Here is an 18711-nt window from a genome sequence, read left to right on the forward strand (position 1 = left end):
TTCAAATATGAAGAAATAGTAAAGAGCTTGTTGATAAACAGCCCAGACTCCATACTACTGTATAATCTCAGACAAATTTCTTAACCTAAATTTAGGCATCTTTATCTGGAATACTACCATTTATCTCATAGGTCTATCAGGACAAATAAGTCAATATCCAGAATGTGTTTAGCATAGTTCTGATTACACAGTTAACATACAAAAATATATATCATCATCATCATCCCCCAAAATTCATACTCTTAGACCCAGACCCAAAATACAGACAAGGTTTTGTATACACAATGCTTATAATAATTTAAAAAATTGTAAAACTAAAGTCCAATTATGATGGGACAATTAAGTAAATTATAGAATAAAAGTAATAATAGTAATAGCCAATGCTTATAAACACTTATTATGTGCCAAGCACTCTGTTTTAAGTGTTTTAAATGTACTAATACATTCAATCTTCAAAACAACCCTATGAGGTAGGCGGTATAATAATCCCTTTTTAACTATGTGGAAACCAATGTAGAGAGAAGTTCAGTAAATTACTCCAGGCAATGGAGTGGCTGCAATATGAACTTGGCAGTAAGGCTCCAGAGTCCATGATGATAACCACTACCTGCTACCTCTCCAACGAAGTAAAGCCTTTAAAAATCATAGTTACCAGGAGTTTTAATAATAATATAGGGATATGTTTATGCTAAAATGTTGAGCAAGAAGACATGAAACCAAATTGTACTACGCAGTATCATCTGTAATGTACGTGTCTTTTGGATGGTGGGATTAGGGATAAAATTCATCCTTCTTTATGTTTTTCTGTACCATATAACTTCTACGATTAAATGTAGTATATTTAAGATAAGAAAATAATTTCCAAAATAAATTTACTCTATATTAAGCATCTAAACTCTCACTTGAAACAATTATGTTGGATTTCAGTCATATCTATCTGATAAGCCTTAATGAATCAAGGTCTAACATCCTGACTTCTATACCTAGATGGCTAGTAAAAACAAATAATGGGGTAGAGTAATCAGGAGACAAAGACAGAAGGAACTGCAGAGGGAGTCTTTTCATATAGAAAATTTTATAACTACAAAAAGGCATTATCAACATATAAGTAAGAGTACTAATCACAGAGTAGAAATCTGTTGCATTCAGAGAGAAAAGCGTTTGTCCTTAAATTTTTACCTAATGATGTACAATATTTGATCAGAGGACTTATAAAGTACTGTATGTTATAAATTCAAAATACTCTACATGTTATGTTACTAGACTGGAAATCTTGGGAGAACATCCCTCATACACAAAGATAAAGGCAAAATAAGAAAGAAGCAACTACAGAATGCTTACATTTACAACACAGATGGGAAATAATGCAAGAAGACAAAAGGTATCTGACAAATAAAGCAGAGGACTGGACTGAGATTAAATTGTGTCTGTATTATTGCTAAATAGTACCTCAGGTGTGGGCCCTGCTTTATGTGTTAATAATATTATAATACATAATATCAGATGTAAATGAGCAGAGTAATCAGAGGCAGTGAGACATATGACTCTGTAATTTTTATCTTGAGTGACGTATGAAAATGGGATCTCAAACAGGTTCTAGGGGTCAAACAGATCTCTTTGGGAAGGGAGTGGGTTATAAATAAAAGGAATATGCAAATCTGAATGGTCCAGAATCCCACTGGCATGGCCATAACCAACATAAATAAACCAAACGTTCATGAATCTATTATTACCTCACCTGTCACCAATGCAACATGCAAGAACCGGGACAAGGAGAGAGCGGAGCCCATTATCCTGATGGCTTCTGGGAACTGCCTCTGTTTGCTAGCAATCATGTCTGCCTGATCCCTCAATTGTTGTTCCTGTGCCCTGGCTACTACCAAAAAAGATCAAACCTTCCAAAAAGTAGTAAGATTTAGGACAGTGAGTCAATAACTTTGCACGTAACTGACATTCAAATATATGACTGTGAACATAACTGGTTCCTAAGCATTGTTTACCAATTTTTATACTTAGCCTGGGTGAGCAACATCTCCCACTCTCATTAGCAACTATTCCAAACCTCAGGTGGCATTCTTTTCACTCAGCAGAACTCACATTTTACTTAGCCCTGAAAACTGAAGCAAATGAGTGATCACCTGAACTTCCCACTTCCCCTGCCCCTAATGGACTCACCTCTATCTCCATCCACTCTTTCTCTCTTCCCTCCAGTCTCCTCAGGGAATGTGGTGGCCATTCTCCTATTCAAGACAATACTACCTAACCTCCTCTCGATACTTTGCTTAATCAATTCCTTAGAAAACTGTTTTTGTTCTATCTCACTTGGGAGTGGGAGGCAACGGATAAAAACAATTTCTAAAAGCAGTATTAACTAAGCGTTTTTTCTTAGTTCCTAAGGTTGCCAACAAACAAACAAACCAAACTGTACATCAAACTGGTTACACTACCTCCCCCAAAAAGACTGCTCTCAAGTGACTTCAGAATACAGAGCTTTTGACTATATACCCTTAGTAGAATTACTGAAGGACAAAATGATCTGTAAACAATTTTAAATTTTTTAAACTTATTTCAATGATTTCATTGTTTAACATAATATCCAGGTTGGTACTTGAAGCTATTTACTTTGAAAGAAAAAGTAATTTTCTGACATATGATGTATTGTGCTTGAGGAGGAGAATATTCTCAATCCTAGGACACGTATGTTAAAGTATTTAGGAGTAAAGTGTCATGATGTCTATAACTTACTTCATTTAGTAGAGACAGAAAGAGAGGGAAAGAACAAATAAAGAAAAATGTTAACTAGGGGAGGCTTATAGTGGTACATGGGGATTCATAATACTATTCCTTTAGCTTTTCTGTATGTTTGAAATTTTTCATAAGAATAAACAGCATGTGTGAAATTAACTCATTTTGGTTAAAAAAAAAAAGCATTTATATACATATATACTCAGAAAAAGATTTGTAAGGATACAGCCTAGGTTAGGAAATCTGACAGTAAAAATACAATATTATTTTCTTATTTTTGATTATATGTGTTTTCTAAGTTTCTATAATAAAAATTTAATGTTTTTGCAATAACAGAAATTTTAACTTTATATATTTAATAACAAATATAAGTAAGTATCTAATCAAGATTGCAGACTGAGCCCAGGCTTTTGTCTCCATTCCTTCTAAAAAACCACTGAAATAAAAGTAGAGAAATACATAAAGAAATATTTCCCCAAGAATATAGAAAAAGGATGGAGTTGTGGAAGAGAGTTTCACCAACCAACAAATAAGAAATGTCAATAAAATTTCCAAAAGATTGGAGGAGATGGAGACATGCTGACAATGAAAGAAAGTCATAAAAGCTGCAACCACTTATGTATTATGAGAAAGTTACAGAAAGGAAGAATTGATCTGTCCGTTAGAAGAATGTCAACTCTGGGCTCAGAATCAGTCAGTAAGGCAGAGGATAGGAGTCATAAGTATTAAGTGACTCTGAAAACAGAGTAATTAATCAAAAGTCTATATACAGAACTTCACTACTCAGCACCCCAACTCCCTCCCCAACTTTGACTGACAGAGCACTCAGATAATTTGACATTTACCTCACGGAGGAAAAAAAGACTATCTTTCTCCAGAGGAAATGAACAAGTCACTTGGAGAGCACTGGGGTTTCTAATTAAGTGTTAACATCTGGAGGCCCAAACAGAGTAGTCTGCAGTCCTCCCACCAAAATCTAAGTCTGACAGTCGACACGCCTCATCCATACTCACGCTAAAGAGAATTACTAGAATCAAACCTACTTAGACCTCAGCAGGGTAAACCCAAATTAACTACCCAGACCACCTTTCCAGGAGAGTCAAGGATTATCAGGCAAATGAGGAAAACTAACAACATGAAAGACTAACTTAAATTTCTAAGTAATTCAGAAGGATAAAGGATAATTGAGAAAGAGAGACATTCAGAAAGATTTGAAAAAAAATTCTACAGACAAAGTAAGACCAAGATATTGAAGAGAAGAAACCTCTAAGCATGTAAAGCAAAAAGAATACGTGATATAAAAAAGACATAACTGATGAACCTAGTGTCAGGACAGGAATAAAGATGCAGACGTTGAAAATGGACTTGAGAACACGGTGGGAAGGGGAGGTTGGGGCGTAGTGAGAGAGTAGCATTGACATATATATTCTACCACATGTAAAATAGATAGCTAATGGGAAGCAGCCGCAAAGCACAGGGAGATCAGCTCAGGGCTTTGTGTCCACCTAGAGGGGTGGGATAGGGAGGGTGGGAGGGAGACGCAAGAGGGAGGGGATATGGGGATATATGTATTCATATAGCTGATTCACTATGCTGTACAGCAGAAACTAACACAACATTGCAAAGCAATTATACTCCAATAAAGATGTATAAAAAAAAGACACAAAAGATTAAAAGATCCAAGAGATCCAATATCCAAGTAGTGAGAGTCCCACCAAAAGAGAATAAATATAAGGAGAAAAGTTATTATAATAATTTTCTATTGCTGTTTCACAAATTACCACAAAATTTAGTGGCTTAAAACAACACTTATTATCTCACACAGTTTCTGAGGGTCAGGAACCTTGGAGCAGCTTAGCTGATGGTTCTGGCTCAGCATCTCTCATGAGATCACTGTCAAACTAACAGCTGGGCAGTATTCATCTGAAAACTTGAATGGGGCTGGCAGTTTCACATCCAAGTTCACTCACATGACTGTTGGCCAGAGGCCTCTGTCCCTAACCACACAGGCCTTTCCATAGGGCTGCTCACAACACGGCAGTTGGCTTTCCCCAGAATGAGTAATCCAAGAGAAAGAAAAGCCGTCAAGAGAGAAGCCATAGTATCTTTCATAACCTAATCTCAGAAATGACATACCATCACTTCTGCCATATCCCAGTGATCATGTCTACCAATTCTGGCACAATGTCAGAGAAAACTACACAGGGCATAAATACTAGGAGGTATGGATCATTGAGGGTCATCTTGGAAGATGGCTATACTAGTTATCAAGAAAATCATAGGAAAAATTTTTCTCAGAGCTTCTGATACATGAATCTTCAGACTGAAAAGGTCCATTAAGTACTAAGGAGAATGAAAAAAGATCCACCTAGATACATATCATAAAACTTCAGATCTCTAAAGATCAAACAATTATAAAAGTGTCACAGGAAAGGGAAAAAAATGCTCACCCACAAAGGAATAAGAATCAAACTACCACCATACTTCTTATCAAATTAATGGCAAAAGACAAGGGAGTATTGCTTTAACAGTTGTAACAGAAAATGTGTATCAACAGGGAATTTTATGTTCATCCAAATTAACAATCAAGCATGAAGGCAAACCAGAGTTCCATCTAGAAATATAAAGAATCAGAAAGTTTAGCTTCCAGCACAAGCATTATTGGGAATACACTTGAGGCTGCACTCCAATAATCAAGACTCCCAGAAAGACACAAGATGCAGGAAACCCCAGATCAACATGATAAGAGGAAAATCCTAAGGTAATGGCTGTAGAGCATGCCTACAGAGCAAATGGACCAGACTGGAATAGAATTCCATGCAAAGGACAGTATGATTGAGTGGGCAGAATAATAGGGATATCATAAAGGCATATTAGTTCAAAAAAAAGGCAGTTGGACACTTCAGGAGAAACAAAAGACAATATAACAAAGTAATGGCCCAAACAGAAATGAATAAAGGATGGTACGGTTTTAGCAATTGCAAGACTGTGAGAAAAGAGGCTATATACTAAATACAATCTCCTTAAAGTGCGCTAGGAGTCAGGCCACTGGACTCAAAAAAAAAAAAAAGTAAATGAATACTAGGTTATTTTTTAGCCCTGTATTCAACAATATTCAAAAAGTTATCTTAACTGTTTTTCAACGTTTAGAATAAACCTCTGGATGGAAGACTTGACTGCAACTGCAAAACAAAATGTTGGCAACCTTAATTTAAAAGAAAAGAAGTAACTAATAAAATGCAGAAGGTAGAGATAAGGAAAAGAAAAATGAAAAATAGGGGTGTTTATTAGTTCATTTTATATGAAAAGATATGAAGAAACTGGCTATAGATAGAACACTTAATAGAACACTTAATTGTAACACTTATTACAATTATCTTTAATCTGTAAAAGCCAAAAAATATATATAATTATTAATTTTTGGAAAGAAGGAAAAGAAAACACAATAGAAAAAGTGAAAGCAGTGTCAATGAACTAAATCCTCATATTTCTTATAAGAAAGTCAACTGAACCAAATGTAAAATAGATAGCTAGTGGGAAGCAGCCACATAATACAGGGAGATCAGCTCAGTGCTTTGTGACCACCTAGAGGGGTGGGAGGGAGGGAGACCCAAGAGGGAAGAGATATGGGAACATATGTATATGTATAACTGATTCACTTTGTTATAAAGCAGAAACTAACACACCATTGTAAAGCAATTATACTCCAATAAAGATATTTTAAAAAAAAAGTCAACTGATAGCAAGTTAACCCAATAAGCAGAATTTAGTATACTTTACATCAAAGTTATGTCTTGAACATAAACTCTACTGTTGATGGTTTAGAACACATTATGCTAAATCTGGACTGACCCTCCTCTTCACACCTCTTCTGAACATTAGTTATATATTGAACATTAGTTAATATATATATATAACTTTAGTTACATGTGCTTATGTGCATGAGACTGTATTTGCATGTCTGAATGCACATATGTGTATATATTTTAACTAAAGGCACAACTTCAGTGTATTTTCTTTCAGCATTTTTGTCTAAAAGTTAAAAGAGAGAGAGAGAAATCAATGAAATGCAAGTAATAGTCAGGGAAGGGAGTATCCTAGTTAACTGAAGACTGAGATTAATTGAGATTTAATCTATTTCTCCTACGTTTGTAAAAGATTACTCATAGCAATCTGCGATCACACAGGAAAATGGCATCCTCTCTCATTGTACAAATGCTAATGCTAATCCTAATGGAAGTGAGAAGTGCATCTGATTTTAAGAAATAGTGAAGGGGTGGGCAGCAGGAAGAGACACTGAAAGTATCTGAAAACTATTTTAAGGATCTTAGAATAATTTCACAGGAAAAAGTCAGAATAAGTAAATTCATACTGATGAACCTCACAAATCTAAAGGACAGTTTAACAGAAGAAAGCAGCAGGAGAATACTGTATTACTACCATCAGGAAGAACTTTCTAACAACTGTAGCTACTCAACAACAGAATGGACTGTCTATAATAAAGGTCTGATCTTCCATCACTCTATTGTTTAAATAAAGACCAGAAATCATCTTTCTGTAATGTTAAAAACTGGTGGATGATTGGACTAGATAATCCCTAAGGTAATAACTGTAAGTATGAGAGTTCTAAACTAATAAATTTTGACTTACCAACATCCATTGCAGTTTCCATGAAGCTTTTCTGTCGTGAAGCAAATTCTGCAAGCAATTTCTGCTGCCTTTCTCTGGCCTTTTGTCGTCTAGATTAAACAGAAATAAAGTGATAAGTACCAGACGTGCTTAAGACATACCTACTATCTTTCAGGAGTATATGATGTACGAAAGGCCCCCCGCACACTGTAAAGAACAACCAATTTTCTGTACTATGTATTAAATTTCGGTAAAATTTTATTGTCCTTAAAAGGATTCTGCTGCTTTAAAATAGTTTGAAAATCACTGGGCTTAAATAGGTTAAAATAAAAGCCACGATTTACTTTAAAATGTGAAATAATAATTAAAGTAGACAGAAAAATTGGATGTCCAACAACACACTTTCCTAAATATATGTCAGTTCACAGCAAGAGCAAGAAGAGTTTTAGCTAGGAATCCACAATTGAACCCCAGGTACAAATAATAGCAAACTCATTGCTACAAGAAACTATTATGTTAAGCTATGAACAGAATCTAAAAGATAAGAATAGTCAGATTTAGGGGACTTCCCTGGTGGTCCAGTGGTTAAGAATCCGCCTTCCAGTGCAGGGGACGCGGGTTTGATCCCTGGTTGGGGAACTAAGATCCCACATGCTTGCGGGGCAACTGAGCCTGCGCGTTCTGGAACCCACACGCCGCAACTAGAGAGAAGCCCGCACACCGCAAAAAAAGATCCCATGTGCCGAAACTAAGACCCGATGCAGCAAAAATTAATTAATTAATTTTTTAAAAGAAGAATAGTCAGATTTACTGTTACCTTAAGAACTGGTCTCTTCCTAAAAGAGCAATAGCAAAAAGCCAGGAAGTTTTCCAGTTTCTACCAGGAAATATTCCAAGTTTGGTTTATTTTGTTTGAAGTAAAAGAATATGAAAGAGTCTCAAATACAAGATAAAGATAAAACTATATTCCAAATCTAAGCATAAACATTCCTTTGGATTAGTTCACTTTATTCTATTTATTAATTATCCCTTATCTACTTCCAAAGAGCACTTTAATTTGAGGCTAGTTGAAAAAGAAAAAAAATGACTATAACATTAAGTGTAAGAAAATAAAAGTAAACTAATAAAGACAGGAGATAGGCTTCCCTACATTTAAAGATGCTAGAAACACTAATAAGCATAAAATTCTACCCCCAGCAAGGTAAGGTTAATATAGTAATTCAAAACAAGAGAGGAGGGAGAGGAAGAAGAAAAAGGTTAAAAGGTAAGTTATATATTAACTCATTGGGAGAGACAAACTTTTTACTTGAACTAAACTCAAAAAGGGATTTAGCATAGCCCATGATACAAAGGACATTAAAAACATAATGGATGGAAAAAAAAAAAACATAATGGATGGAGTATACTATAGCAGTTTCTTTTAGTGACCATTTATTATATCTATATACTACAAAAGAATTTTATTAAACTGAGATTCTATGAAGTAATTTCTATGGGAAACATAAAAGAATTCTGCTATTAATCTGAAATGATTAAAGGATATAGAATTTAGAAGAATGGAATGCTGACGGTAATTTTTAGATTATTCACACATCCACTCTGACCCATTTAGTGGAGATAATCACAAACATCTATAAAATCAAGTACTGTGATCCAGCTTACCATGAAAAGTTACATATTTTTGCCAATAAAGTTCAAGAGATTTTTAACACTCCTTTTCTAACATTTACTTTAAATGTAATTTAGGGCCCACTTAAGAAAACTCACTGTATTACCTATTTTATAAATACAACTCTTATTTTTTATATTATATTTTATATTTTAAGCCAATATATTATTATCCAGGTTGATCACCATCAAAGTGGACTCCCAATGACATTATCCATTTCAAAAAATTAAAAACCACTCCTGGGCTTCCCTGGTGGAGCAGTGGTTAAGAGTCCGCCTGCCAATGCAGGGGACGTGGGTTCGTGACCCGGTCCGGGAAGATCCCACATGCCGTGAAGCGGCTGGTCCCGTGACCCGTGGCCGCTGGGCCTGCACGTCCGGAGTTTGTGCTCCACAACTGGAGAGGCCACAACAGTGAGAGGCCCACGTACAGCAAAAAAAAAAAAAAAAAAAAACCACTCCTGCGCTCTCTTTCCTTCCTGAACGTGGAAGGTGGCACAGTGGCCTAGGACAGGGTGTCAAGCAAGACCCAACGGCCCGGCACAGGAAGGCATTCATGTGGGGGAAAGTTACAAGAAATTGGTTACATACAAGGGAATTAATCAAAAATTAATACATATTAAGGATTATAGGGGCCAGGGGCCACTATGGGAGGAAAGAGTTACAATTATGAAAAGAAGGAAAAGAAGAATAAATCCTATGGTGTTGGATTAGAATTGGGATTATCAGGTTGAACTCACAGTCATAGTTTTTAATAACTCTCTCTCCCCTCCCTTTATCCGTCCCCCATACACACACATTTTGCCCACTAAGAGGGTCTGTGAACGAGCTCATTAGAATGAGCACATGGATTGTAGTTTCTAAATAAGATTCTTTACTAAAAGGAACCAGGACTCTTTAGAGAAATGGCTAATACCAAACACAAGATGAACCTGGGCTATCTTCTTGGCCCAGAAAATAATTGAAAATGCTCAAAGAATGGTGGGGAGAAATCCAAAGAACACAGGAACCAGCTTGAAGGGACTCCCACTGGTCAAATCTAGAACAATTTGAGCATCAAAATGATTAATGAGCATGAAATTATAACCCATAAAATAAAATAAGAATCCATAACTCCAAACTGATATAAGTAAATAAATGAATAAACTGAAAGTTGGTGGAGAACAGGATATTGCAGCATCTCAAAGTATCTCCCCACAAATTACATATTAATTACAAATGGGGGGGAAGAGAGGAAAGTTACTAAGGGTAACTTGACAGTGAAGAAGTCTAACAGACACCCTCATAATCAAGTGATCAACGTTAATCACCAGTAATGAAACAAATTAAAATCATGTGACACCTGATGGGATGCAGTCAAAAGAAAACAGCAACACTTCCTTTTTTTTTTTTGGCCGGGCCGCGCAACTTGCACGATCTTAGTTCCCCAACCAGGGATTGAACCTGGGCCATGGCAGTGAAAGCCCAGGATACTAACCACTAGGCCACCAGGCAACTCCCCAGCAACACTTCCTTGATATTCCTCTCAAAGGTGCATCATCTGAATCCAAACATAATAGGAAAGGAGGCAAGCCCAAATTGAGGGACATTCTACAGTGTTTATTGCTCTATAATCTTCAAAAGTGCCAAGGTCAAGAAAATAAAGGAAAAACTGAGGAAACTATTCCATGCTGAAGGAGACCAAAGAGACATGACAACAAAATGCAATGAGTGATTCTGGACTGGATCTTTTTGCTCTGAGACACGTTACTGGGAAAACTGTCAAAACTTGGGATCTAATGATTTTATCGTACTAAATAAAATGTTGATTCCCTTATTTTGAAAGGTGTATTCTGATTAGGTAAGAAAATGACCTTATTCCTAAAAAAACACGCACTAAAGTATTCCAGGGTAAAGCAACTTATTCTGAAATGATCCAGGAAGTTCTTTGTATTATCCTTGAAACATCTCTGTAAGTTTGAGATTTCTTCAGAATAAAAAGGTTTTAAAAATTAAACCCATCCTCAAAGGACAAAAATTTGTCATCAAGGAAGAAATGGAAACACACAAAAATGTGCCATAGATGCTCAAAGACCTATGAGACCTCCAAAAATGTTTAAATAATAATGGCACCGATAGAATATGTGTTTGGTCTCCTATACTACTCCTTTGTAAACTTAGAATAAACTTATAAGTTTCAGTATGTTTCTTTTTTTTTTTTTTTTTTTTTTTTTGCGGTATGCAGGCCTCTCACTGCTGTGGCCTCTCCCGTTGCAGAGCACAGGCTCCGGACGCACAGGCTCAGCAGCCATGGCTCACGGCCCTGGCCGCTCCGCGGCATGTGGGATCCCCCCAGACCGGGGCACAAACCCGTGTCCCCTGCATCGGCAGGCGGACTCTCAACCACTGCGCCACCAGGGAAGCCCCAGTATGTTTCTTTAATTAAAACAATGAGCTACGCACTCTACAGCTCACCTTTAAATACATACAGGTACACTTACATTTAGAATACATATGGCTGTCACCATATGTATTCTAAATGTAAATGATAACTAACTCAAGCATGCTAAATGCACAAGCACTGACTATCTTTGATTCCATTTATCTTACAAACTTATCAGCTATGATTATAGCTGATAAACATCCAGGTGATTAGCCTCAGATGGCCAAAAGTGGGGATGGGGGGGGTAATATAAAATCTTCAACTGTACCATATATTAGTTTAAAGCATTAAAAATAAAAATTACCTTTCTTCTTTGTCCAGTGTTTTCTTCTCTGCAGCAGTGATCTTTTTGGGTGGTACAGGAGGGGTCACTTTTCTACATATCTCTTCAATGATGCGTTTGTTCATTCTGCTTTGCAATGCAGCTTTTAGTAAAATTCTTTCTACTGCAGTTATACCATCTCCATGACTATATTTAGGTATATCTGGTTGGATTAAAATTTCTATGTCATCAAGCCAGGGAGGATAGTAGGAGTTTTGTTTTCCTGAGAGTTTGTGGTGAAGTTTAATTAACAAAGACAATATGCTTTCTTTAATTTCCAAAATGGCTGTAGTTAACTGTGGAGCTGAACCAGGTGCAGACCATTTATTTGAAGTTTTAGGACGAACCACCTGATTTGCTTCACTGCTATTGCGATTGATGATCTCCTGAAACTTCTTTCTACGCTCTGCTACTAAGCTGAAAACTTGAGCTGTACCAGAATTCTACCATTCAAAAGAGAAAGAAAGAAAAATCAAGAGAAGTTATCCAAGTGTCAAGTTTAAACCACATTAGTACTACATTTTCAAAAGGGAATGTTCAAAGTTTCATCCAAAGATTTATTTATTTAATAGATTTGCTCTTTAAGTAAATCTGTCTCTTCACTTCTCTCAAATATACTTAGTCCCACTCAACCTGGAAACATCGAGGAGAAAGGCGATTATCCACAGTAACACCTGTTTTACAACCTCCTGGGCCTACCTACCAGGGAAAATAGACAAAGCTTGAGTAGTTTCTACAGCCATATTAAAGAGGAATCATAAACAAAGTCCTTCATCAGATTAAAGGAATAAAAGCTATTCTATCCAACATTCATCAAGAATACTATACTCTTTACCAACTTCTGAAAGACCACAATATCTTCCACTTAAGAAAATTATAAATTAATTTTTTTCCAAATTAATGAATCTGAACTGCTAATTAATTTCATTTTTAAGGAACTTCAAAAGTTTGAAAATTAATTCTAACACAAATGCTTTAAGTTACTGAAGTGAAATATAAAGATGAAAAATCAAACTAATCTCTTTCATATTTAAATATCACTATAATTTGTCATTTGAACAGATTTTTTAAAACCATTTCTCTCAATAATTTATCTTCAAACTAGCCTTTTCTGCTAAAGCAGTCAAACTGCATTAGGGCTCTTAGAAATCATCTTTTAATTAAGATACAAGCTAGTTTAATGGATTTCATTAATTTTTTTAAGCAAGCATAGAAAGGATACTTCAATCAGTTGAGCTTTTTATGAGCTGAATTACAACATACATTATTTTTTTTTAACATCCAAGCTGTTTTTCAACGTACTCTCTATCAGCATTAGAGGCAAAGACTGCTGCTTACAGATTCTAATATTTTAATCAAAATTCTTTATGGTGTTCACAGCAAAAACATATTGTCAAAGACAAAGAAAGTTCCTACAAATAGACTCTTCAACAAGAAATGTCTGATTCAATGTTCTTTACTTGCAAAAATCTATATTGTAGGAATTAGAGGTATTTAAATTTAGTTATTTGCCCCGTCATATCAAGATTTTTCATTTCTGCTTTCTATAAATTAATTAAGCTACATGCAATGAGAGAGCTGATTTTCAAAATGCGTCCAAATACACTATATATGGAGTTTAAGATTTTTGTGGGCTTATTTTATCAAAGTTAATTAACTGCCTTAGGAGCAAAAAAAAAAAAGTTGTGAATGGGCATGCCACCAGCAACTAAAGATTAAATTTATTTTGATTTAGGGAACATTCATTTTTAAGATGTTAGTAACAATGCTAAATGTAAACAGACTGAAATGTGCCGCTTATAATTGGCCCAAAATACTAACACTACTAAGAAAAACCCACTATTAAATATGCAGTATTATTTTTTAAGTTCAATAATATGAATTTTCTTTAAAATTAAGCCAAAATTACTGCATTTAAAAAACACACACACATTAAACATTTTTTAAATCTAACCATATTAATTAAACACACACATATACACACAATTACTTCAGCATTTGTCCCCATTTCCAGTTAAAGCCATATTGCTAGTTAATGCAAATATTATATACTTCTACCTCTCTTTGAAGAACTTTAGGCCGACGTGAACTCTGGCAGATTAAAGGAAGAAGATGGGTGAGGCAAAAGTTGCTTAGATATATCAGAGGAAATAAAAGACAATTTAAAATTATCTACAACCACATTTATTTTTTTTTTGGATATGATAGGATGATCTAAATGACACAACCCAACATAACAAAGTCTTTCCTTTTTTTTGTTCTCTCTTTTACACTTACTTGTAAAGAACCCAAGCTATCAGAGCTGGTACTTGCAGGTGAGTCTCTCTTCACTTCAGGAGCAGTCTCTGGAACTCTCACTCTAACATAATTTATAAAGTGTCGCATGTTTGATACTAAGTTACTACCAGGAAACCAACTGTCATGACAACGTTCTGGTCCACCTACTGATGCCTAAAACATAAACATAATGAATATCAAACCTTGCCAATCTGGTCTAAGGTACAATGGAAATGTAACAAGCCCAAATAATAGTCTATTGCCTGTCATATTCCTGAATCCCTTATAGTCTCATTCACAAATCACAAAGTGCTAATAAAACCAAATACAAACACAAAATTTTAGAACAAATTTCTCAGTACTACTATATGTAAGTCCAATGGAAGTCAGCTAAACTTCTCCAGAAAAAAATACACTTTTCAATTTGGAAATACTTAGTACAGAATATTATTCATCAACCATTAGGAATAACTCATAATACAGTCAAATAATGCTAATTTGGACTAACTGAAGAAGAAAGTCTGAAAAATCAACCAAAAGTCTGACTTAGTCTTAGAGGAATCGTAATGACCTTTTAATATCTATGGAAGAATATATGTTGACTCAACTTAGAATATAAAGTACAGCCTAGTCTTTTTACTTGTCTGGTTTTTTCTTGTTTGTTTGTTTTTTTGCTGTTATTATGTTGTGTTGTATTCTGTCTTTTTGGAGGGAGGGGATGAGTAAAATATCAATTAATTATAAAATCAATTTGTAGTGACAATTACTTTTACGGAAGTGATACTTATAAAATCCTGAAACAGATTAACAACTTGTATTCTTAAGTAAACATTCTCCCTTATAACAATACTTACTCCATTAACTTAAAACCTTTACAGAAACAATTTGCTACTCAAAATTAACCCCTAATCAAATTATTAGAATTTCTAGACTGAATTCCTAACATAACAATTATTTACCAGTAATCAATGTTATTAGCATTAACACCAAAAGTGCACTAACCACGTTTCTTAGATCTATATATTATGAATCACGAATTTCAAATTCAATAATTCTACAAATGGAGTTTAATGTATTAGTGAAACCTCTCAAAGAACATATGTATGTGAAGATTAAAAAGGGCCTTTTCCAATAGTTCTTAGGAAGATTTTCATCTGAGTATGATGAATCCATAAATACCTTTCAAGATGACATACAACCTTTTATTAAGGCATGTCATAACTTTAACATTTAAAAATACAAGAAACTACTTACCTCTTCATCTGATTCCTCTTCAGCTGAATTTTCAAGTCCTAATTCAATCAGATATAAAACCATGCAGAGTACATGTTCTGACAGATTTTGATGATCCATCAAAATCTTTAAAAAGGGAAAAAATGCCCTGTAATTACTTTTTTTCCATAAAACATATTTCACTTAAATATCAAAAAATATTTTAATGCTATAGATGAAAGTAACATAAAATACATATACACATATATGTGTATGTATGCATATGTATATATATATACATATATACACAAAATTCATAATCAGATACGTAAATAAAGCCATACCTTGGAGAAAAGACAAAACTAAAACCAGTAAAACAGGTTCCCTCTCAAGATCACACAGTATTTTAGGCAATATCCAGAGATATTAGTTCACTGATTTCCTAAAGGTTAAGACATTAAATAATCCACTAAAACCATTATTATAAAAATACTAGTATCTAATAAAGTAATTTAACAAGACTATTTTACATTCTAAGTTGCTGACACTCTTCTCCTGATGACAAAGATATCAGATAAATAAGTTTGTTAAATAGGATAATTCATGCAAATGTGTTTGGCATAGCACCTGGCATATAACTGGGAGCAAAATAATTGTTTATGGAACATTAATATTCTTAAAATCTGTCTCTAAAATTAAAGTTCTGAACCTGAGTGTTTTGTGCTGTTGTGTAAATGTGTATGCAATGTGTGGTTTATATGAGTGAGAAAGGAAAAAGAAATGCAAGTGGTTAGGAGAGAGGCTTCTCTAAGGAAATACTGATAAATCTGACCTTATACACGGAATACACAATGCAAGCCTTACACATTTTATGCAGGACTTTGGGGCTAACCTACACCAATCACTCATTCAATATGATGCAACAAACTATTAACCACAAGACACATAAAATACCATAAGAAAAAAACAGCCTGGCAGCTATCATGTTGTCTTCATTATTTAAAAAAAAAAAAAAAAAGCCATCTGGTCAAACTATGGAAGGGGTAAGAGGAAGAGCTTCTGCAGGGAGTGGCATTGTCAGCTGCAGATGAGACTAAAGAGAACAAAAAAGAGGCCAGTCTAGGCTAAGCCTAGCAGAAACTGCCCAAATGGCAGAGGGAGCTTGGAAAGGACTTAGTCACTTAGGAGCTAATCTATTGTGACTAAAAAATAAAGACTTTCAGTTCACTGACTTTCTAATGCTTATTCTGACTACTGAGAAGGCTTTTCCATTCATATTCTGTGTGGCACAGTGGTGAGGAGAAGAGACTTTCAAAACCTTTTAAAAACCTGATTTTTTTATACAAATTCTGTATATACTTAGCTATTTGACCTTGAGCAACATCTGGCCTTAATTTTTCTCATCTTTAAAACTGGAACAGTAGTCCAGAATATTGCAAGGATTACATGATCACTATCTGTAACTTGCTTCATAGAGTATCTAGCAACTGGTGTTCAATAAATAGTAGATAGGTGGTATGGACAGTGGAAGGAGCAAGAACAGTAAGAGGGGACTGAAGGCTGGGAGGCAACAAAGGTCATTTTTTCTAATCCAGTACTTTACAGGGAGGAAACCAAGGCTCAGCCACACACTCAGCTAGCATAAGCAATACTAGAACACAGTTTCAAACTCCCAAGGATTGCCTATCATTACTACACTGCCTCCTCTTAATAAATAGAGCATTACTAGCTAAAATCAAATAAATTTTGGCTTGAAATCCTATGGCATTACATCTTACAGCTTCAAATGAGTAACTTAAAGCCTAAGAAAAAAAAACCTTATTAGGTACTACAAAAAAAAATAAAAATGGTTTCTGGGGAATTTTATCAACATGTTCTATATTAAAGATTTTTAATATTAAACATGGCAGGAGATGAAATGGTTTACTGACACTGATTTTTAGAAAGTTGACCTGCCAATGCAATGTCAATTAAAGGTTCTTCTATTATCATAAAAGTCATGAAAGCTATTATAAAGTTGAGATTTTTAAAAATTTGTTCATAATAATCTTATAACAATTAAATATTGCCTTTCTATTTTTGATGAAATATTATTTTTACAGTAAGCAAATAAAAAGGTTGAAAAAATTTAACTTGAAAGGACACAAATCATTTGCAGTAGGCTTCTTTAATTTTTAAATCAAGAATTACTGACATTTATTATCCCTAAGATGTTACGGAAAAACCCAAAGAAACAGGCTTCCTGACTTCAGGCTATACTACAAAGCTACAGTAATGAAGACAGTATGGTACTGGCACAAAAACAGAAATATAGATCAATGGAACAGGATAGAAAGCCCAGAGATAAACCCACGCACATATGGTCACCTTATCTTTGATAAAGGAGGCAGGAATGTACAGTGGAGAAAGGACAGCCTCTTCAATAAGTAGTGCTGGGAAAACTGGACAGGTACATGTAAAAGTATGAGATTAGATCACTCCCTAACACCATACACAAAAATAAGCTCAAAATGGATTAAAGACCTAAATGTAAGGCCAGAAACTATCAAACTCTTAGAGGAAAACATAGGCAGAACACTCTATGACATAAATCACAGCAAGGTCCTTTTTGACCCACCTCCTAGAGAAATGGAAATAAAAACAAAAATAAACAAATGGGACCTAATGAAACTTAAAAGCTTTTGCACAGCAAAGGAAACCATAAACAAGACCAAAAGACAACCCTCAGAATGGGAGAAAATATTTTCAAATGAAGCAACTGACAATGGACTAATCTCCAAAATTTATAAGCAGCTCATGCAGCTTAATAACAAAAAAACAAACAACCCACTCCAAAAATGGGCAGAAAACCTAAATAGACATTTCTCCAAAGAAGATATACAGACTGCCAACAAACACATGAAAGAATGCTCAACATCATTAATCATTAGAGAAATGCAAATCAAAACTACAATGAGATATCATCTCACACCAGTGAGAATGGCCATCATCAAAAAATCTAGAAACAATAAATGCTGGAGAGGGTGTGGAGAAAAGGGAACACTCTTGCACTGCTGGTGGGAATGTGAATTGGTTCAGCCACTATGGAGAACAGTATGGAGGTTCCTTAAAAAACTACAAATAGAACTACCATATGACCCAGCAATCCCACTACTAGGTATATACCCTGAGGAAACCAGAATTCAGAAAGAGTAATCATGTACCAAAAGGTTCACTGCAGCTCTATTTACAATAGCCTGGAGATGGAAACAACCTAAGTGTCCATCATCGGATGAATGGATAAAGAAGATGTGGCACATATATACAATAGAATATTACTCAGCCATAAAAACGAAATTGAGCTACTTGTAATGAGGTGGATAGACCTAGAGTTTGTCATACAGAGTGAAGTAAGTCAGAAAGAGACAAATACCGTATGCTAACACATATATATGGA

The 18711-nt window shown here is 34.9% G+C and overlaps 1 protein-coding gene across 1 annotated transcript in view; it reads right to left on the reverse strand.

Moving 5' to 3' along the window:
* LOC103079721 (E3 ubiquitin-protein ligase UBR3-like) overlaps window positions 1–18045 on the reverse strand; it is a gene marked incomplete at its 5' end in the record, with an annotated part of 116276 nt that extends 98231 nt beyond the window's left edge. The window contains 6 exons of the mRNA XM_007465781.1: window positions 7396–7484; window positions 11769–12229; window positions 13845–13877; window positions 14064–14237; window positions 15318–15422; window positions 17998–18045. Coding sequence (XP_007465843.1) covers window positions 7396–7484; window positions 11769–12229; window positions 13845–13877; window positions 14064–14237; window positions 15318–15422; window positions 17998–18045 — 910 coding nt within the window. The remainder of the gene's footprint in view (window positions 1–7395; window positions 7485–11768; window positions 12230–13844; window positions 13878–14063; window positions 14238–15317; window positions 15423–17997) is intronic.
* Between the last annotated feature and the right edge of the window lie 666 nt (window positions 18046–18711).

This window comes from Lipotes vexillifer, unplaced genomic scaffold (assembly GCF_000442215.2).
Source record: "Lipotes vexillifer unplaced genomic scaffold, Lipotes_vexillifer_v1.1 scaffold1789, whole genome shotgun sequence".
NCBI classification, from domain to species: Eukaryota; Metazoa; Chordata; class Mammalia; order Artiodactyla; family Lipotidae; genus Lipotes; species Lipotes vexillifer.